General features: G+C 54.9%; 1 protein-coding gene across 1 annotated transcript in view; it reads right to left on the reverse strand.

Annotated features, from left to right (window-relative positions):
• The window catches only part of ATP2C2 (ATPase secretory pathway Ca2+ transporting 2), an 80740-nt gene that overhangs the window by 1225 nt on the left and 74962 nt on the right, over nucleotides 1–4553 (reverse strand). Inside the window, exons 22-26 of the mRNA XM_007452518.1 lie at nucleotides 4482–4550; nucleotides 4289–4405; nucleotides 2931–3078; nucleotides 661–759; nucleotides 435–576 (exon numbers count right to left, since the gene is read on the reverse strand). Of these exons, the coding sequence (XP_007452580.1) occupies nucleotides 435–576; nucleotides 661–759; nucleotides 2931–3078; nucleotides 4289–4405; nucleotides 4482–4550 (575 nt within the window). The remainder of the gene's footprint in view (nucleotides 1–434; nucleotides 577–660; nucleotides 760–2930; nucleotides 3079–4288; nucleotides 4406–4481; nucleotides 4551–4553) is intronic.

The raw sequence follows: 4553 nt of genomic DNA on the forward strand, positions 1-4553 counted from the left end.
GGAACTGCCAGCTGGCCCACTCCTACCTCCAGGTAAGTTGGGTCCCAGTGACACAGGCCCTGTTAAAAACCCCCAACAGGGTAAACTCACTCCTAAGCTGGGGCAGCACGTCACAGGCTGAGCCCAGACTGTGGTCCATCCTGATGCTGCCCCTGGGCCTCACCGTCCCTGCTCTGGGTCAGGAAGGGGGTGGGCCGGGACATTGAGACCCCTGTGCCCTCCCCTGACGCCTAGCAGGTACCCCCGTGTTTCCCGCCTTCTCCACTCCCCCCATCACGTCGTCCCCTCCTACCCAGTGCAAATGTCCAGGAACGAGCCCAGTCCTTTGGGGACAGGATGGCCCCATGCGGGGACTTCACGCCCCGGAAAGGTCTGCAGCTGCCCCGTGCATGCGGCGAGGACGGCTGCGGTCCCGGGTGACCCCTCCCACTCACCGAGCGCCCCCAGGTTCTCCGTCTGGAAGACCTTCTGCAGGGGCGGCAGGTATATCACCGCTAGCTGCCCCAGGACAGACCCGAGCACGGAGTAGAGGAACGTGCGGTTCCTGAGGAAGCCGATCTCGAATATCAGCTTGGTCTGTGGAGAAGGGCACAGTTGGGGCACAGGAGCCGCCCAGAGACTAGGGCCGGGAAAGCGTGAGCCGGGGCGGCGGGGGCTCACCTGGGAGCGGCAGGTCAAGGCGTTGAAGAGGTCGAAGAGCACGAAACAGGTGAAGGTCATGGTTGTGGTGCGCGGGGTGCTTGCCTTGTCTTCGGGCATCTGGAACACGAGTGCACAGGGTGAGAAGGTGCAGGGGAGGCGGGGACCCCGTCCTCGGGACCCCTGGGTTAGAACTGACAGATCTGTGCCTCTCTCCCCCGCCTGGCTGAGCACACGTGCTGGACAAAGGCGGGGCCTCTTCCCCCTTCCGGGCCGTTGAGGGTGCAAGAGCCCAGCTGCTCCTCGGGGGGCGTGTGGGGAACACCCCTGAGAAGAACTGAGAGCTGGGGGCTGTCGGCGCCCCATCCCCCCTCCCGCACGTGGGCGAGCTGGGGTTTAAACGCCTGGACCATCACCTGCCTAATTCTCTATCTAGCTCACTGGCCGTGTCAGCACAGGGGCTGCCTGAACCTGCAGGCCATGGAAAGGTGACGCACAGTAAAGATCCCCTACAGTGAGAACAGACGGCCTCTTCAGTAAGTGGTGCTACTGGACAGCTACATGTAAAAGAATGCAATTAGAACACTCCCTAACCATACACAAAAAGAAACTCCAGATGGATTAAAGACCTAAATGTAACGCCAGACACTATAAAACCCCTAGAGGAAAACATAGGCAGAACACTCGGACATAAATCAGAGAAATATCTTCTTTGATCCACCTCCTAGAGTAATGAAAATAAAAACAAAGACAACCCACAGAATGGGAGAAAATATTTGCAAATGAGGCAACTGACAAGGGCTTAATCTCCAAAATATATAAATAGCTCATACAGCTCAATAACAACAAAACAACCCAGTCAAAAAATGGGCAGAAGATCTAAATAGACATTTCTCCAGAGAAGACACACAGATGGCCAAAAAGTGCGTTAAAAGATGCTCAACATCACTAATGATTAGAGAAATGCAAATCAAAACTGTAAGAGGTAACACCTCACACCGGTCAGAATGGCCATCATCAAAAAGCCTACAAACAATAAATGCTGGAGAGGGTGTGGAGAAAAGGGAACCCTCTTGCACTGTTGGTGGGAATGTAAATTGATACAGCCACCATGGAGAACAGTATGGAGGTTCCTTAAAAAACTAAAAATAGAATTACCCAGACAAAGCTATAATTCTAAAAGATACCTGCACCCCTATGTTCACAGCAGCACTACTCACAAAAGCCAAAACATGGAAGCAGCCTCAACATCCATCAACAGAAGAATGCATAAAGATGTGGTACATACATAGAATTGAATATTACTCAGCCATAAGAGTGAAATAATGCTACTTGCAGCAACATGGATGGAACTGGAGATTATCATACTAAGTGAAGTAAGCCAGACAAAGACAAATATATGATATCACTTACACGTGGAATCTAAAAAAAAAAAAATGATACAAATGAACTTATTTACCAAACAAAGAGACTCACAGACTTTGAAAACAAACTAATGGTTACTAAAGGGGAATCGCTGGCAGGGAAGATAGATTGGGAGTTTGGGATTAATTTATACACACTGCTACTACATGTAAATAATCAACAAGGACCTACTGTGTAGCACAGGGAACTCAGTATTCTGTAATAACCTATAAGGAAAAAGATTCTGAAAAAGAATGGATACATGTATATGTATACCTGAATCACCTTGCTGTACACCTGAAACTAACACAACACTGTAAATCAACTCTACCCCAATATAAAATAAAAATTAAATACAAAATAAGATTTCGGGCTTCCCTGGTGGGGCAGGGGTTGAGAGCCCGCCCGCCGATGCAGGGGACGCGGGTTCGTGCTCCGGTCCAGGAGGATCCCACGTGCCGCGGAGCCTGCACTCCGCAACGGGAGAGGCCGCAGCAGTGAGAGGCCCGCGTACCGCAAAAAAAAAAAAAAAAAAAAAAAAAAAAAATCTCCCAGATAGTCACCTCCTGAGAATAAGACAGGAGTTTCTTTTAGTAAATGTCAGATTGTTGTCTGGGGATAACAGAAAGGAGGAGAGACACTGTGTCCCATTTAGGAGAAACTCTACCGCCTTTTCTCTGCCTGTGAGGCCTCACGTCCCTTCCACCCGGTCCCACCTCTGCAGCGTCGGCTTGCAGCCCCTCCCCGCCCTCTGCCGCCCCCTCCGCTGCACGTGTGTTCGTCTCCCCCAGCCACGGCGCCTGCGCCCCTGGGGGCCAGGACCACACCCCTGCCCCACGTCTGCCACCACACAGACCCGCTGGCCAAGCCCATGAGGACTCCCCCACCTCTTTCCAGAAGATGAAGAGGGTCCCGCTGATGATGGTGGCGGCCGACAGGAGGATCTTCAGGGTGAGGGCTCTGCCGAGTATCATGTCCTTGATGTTCCGTGGCGGCTGCCTGAGGGTGTCCCTGTCGACCGGCTCTACCCCCAAGCTGCTCGGAACAAAACCGGACGCTTTGAAATAAACCACTGAGAAGACATGCAGTGGTTAAATGCGCGAGGCCACCCGGCGAAGTGACACACAAGGGTCCACATCGAAGGCATGGGCGGGCGTGGGCAGTGCCTCCAGGTTGTCCCCGGCCCCTCCTGCCTCACATCCTCTGCTCCGCCGCCACAGCCTGGACCCCACCGGCAGCTCGGCAGCTCCACCGCCCTCCCGCATCCCCAGCCGTGAGTGCGGTGACAGAAGACCATGCCTGTGGCCGACCACGTGGTCCTGAATGGTGCCCGGTTGTTCCCCGTCACCTCGGAGACCCCCGCCCCCAGCTCGGGCCTGGCCTCATCCCAGCTGGCCTGGAGAAATGGGATCCAGGCCCTGCCCACTGAAGAGCCCCCCAGCAACTGAGGGGACCTGCCTTCAGCCAACTCCAAGGCAGCGGGATCGGGGCTAGGCCCGCAGTGGATGGTGTGGGGCACCAAGGAGGGAGCAGGCTGGGGGACGCCCACACTGGGCAGATATGGCTGGGGTCCAGCTTTGCTCGCGGCCCCATTCCCAGGGAGAGCACGTATAAGAGGTGGCCCTCTCGCTGGGCATGCGGGTGGGGGGGGGGGCAAAGCGGTCACCGACGGGGATTAGATTAATAACTAACAATTCAGCTGCACCGAGAGCAACACCTGCTATGTGCTCAGACACAGGGAAGAGCCTCGCTTGCTCACACCGGCCTCCCTGCCTCCAGAGCCCATCCTTCCTCCTGCATCATTCATTCCGTTAGCCTCACGCTCCCTCCTCATTCACCCAGCCAGTAACATCCTGAGCACCTAGTGTGTGCCGGGCACCATTGTAGGAGTTGGGGATCCTGCAGGGAACAAAAAAAAACTTGCTCCCAGGAGGCTGACATCCTAAAGGGGAGATGGATTATGATCAGATAAACAAGGAAATATGTTCCCCTCTAGGCAAAAATAAAGCAGGGTAAGGTGACTGGGAGGGAGGAGGCTGCTGCTAGAGAAATCAGGGAGGACTTCTTGGAGGCAGTGACCCGAATGAAGAGGGCTCGAGCCATGCAGGTAGCTCAGGGAGAGCATTCCAGGCAGAGGAGCAGAAAGTTCATCATCCCCCTGCCTGCCCACCAGACGCCTCCTCCTGTGCCTGGTGCATTCCCCTCGCCGTCTCCCCTGCTCGCTCCTGCCAGCCCGCTGCCTTACCTCTGCGCCGGCGGCCCATCCATGATGATGTTGATCCACAGGATCTGCATAGCATTGAGGGGACTGGGCAGGTTGCACACGGTGGACAGAGTGATGAGGCTCAAGGCTGAGATGCTCCTGCAGGGCACACACAGGGCACTGTCACGAGCTGCTCCCAGACCTGGCACATGGGGGGACACCGGCCTCGACTTACGTGCTCAGCTGAAATCGGACAAAGTTCTTGATGTTATGAAAAATCCCCTTGCCTTCCTCCACTGCATTCCTG

Source organism: Lipotes vexillifer, unplaced genomic scaffold (genome assembly GCF_000442215.2).
Source record: "Lipotes vexillifer unplaced genomic scaffold, Lipotes_vexillifer_v1.1 scaffold443, whole genome shotgun sequence".
NCBI lineage: Eukaryota > Metazoa > Chordata > Mammalia > Artiodactyla > Lipotidae > Lipotes > Lipotes vexillifer.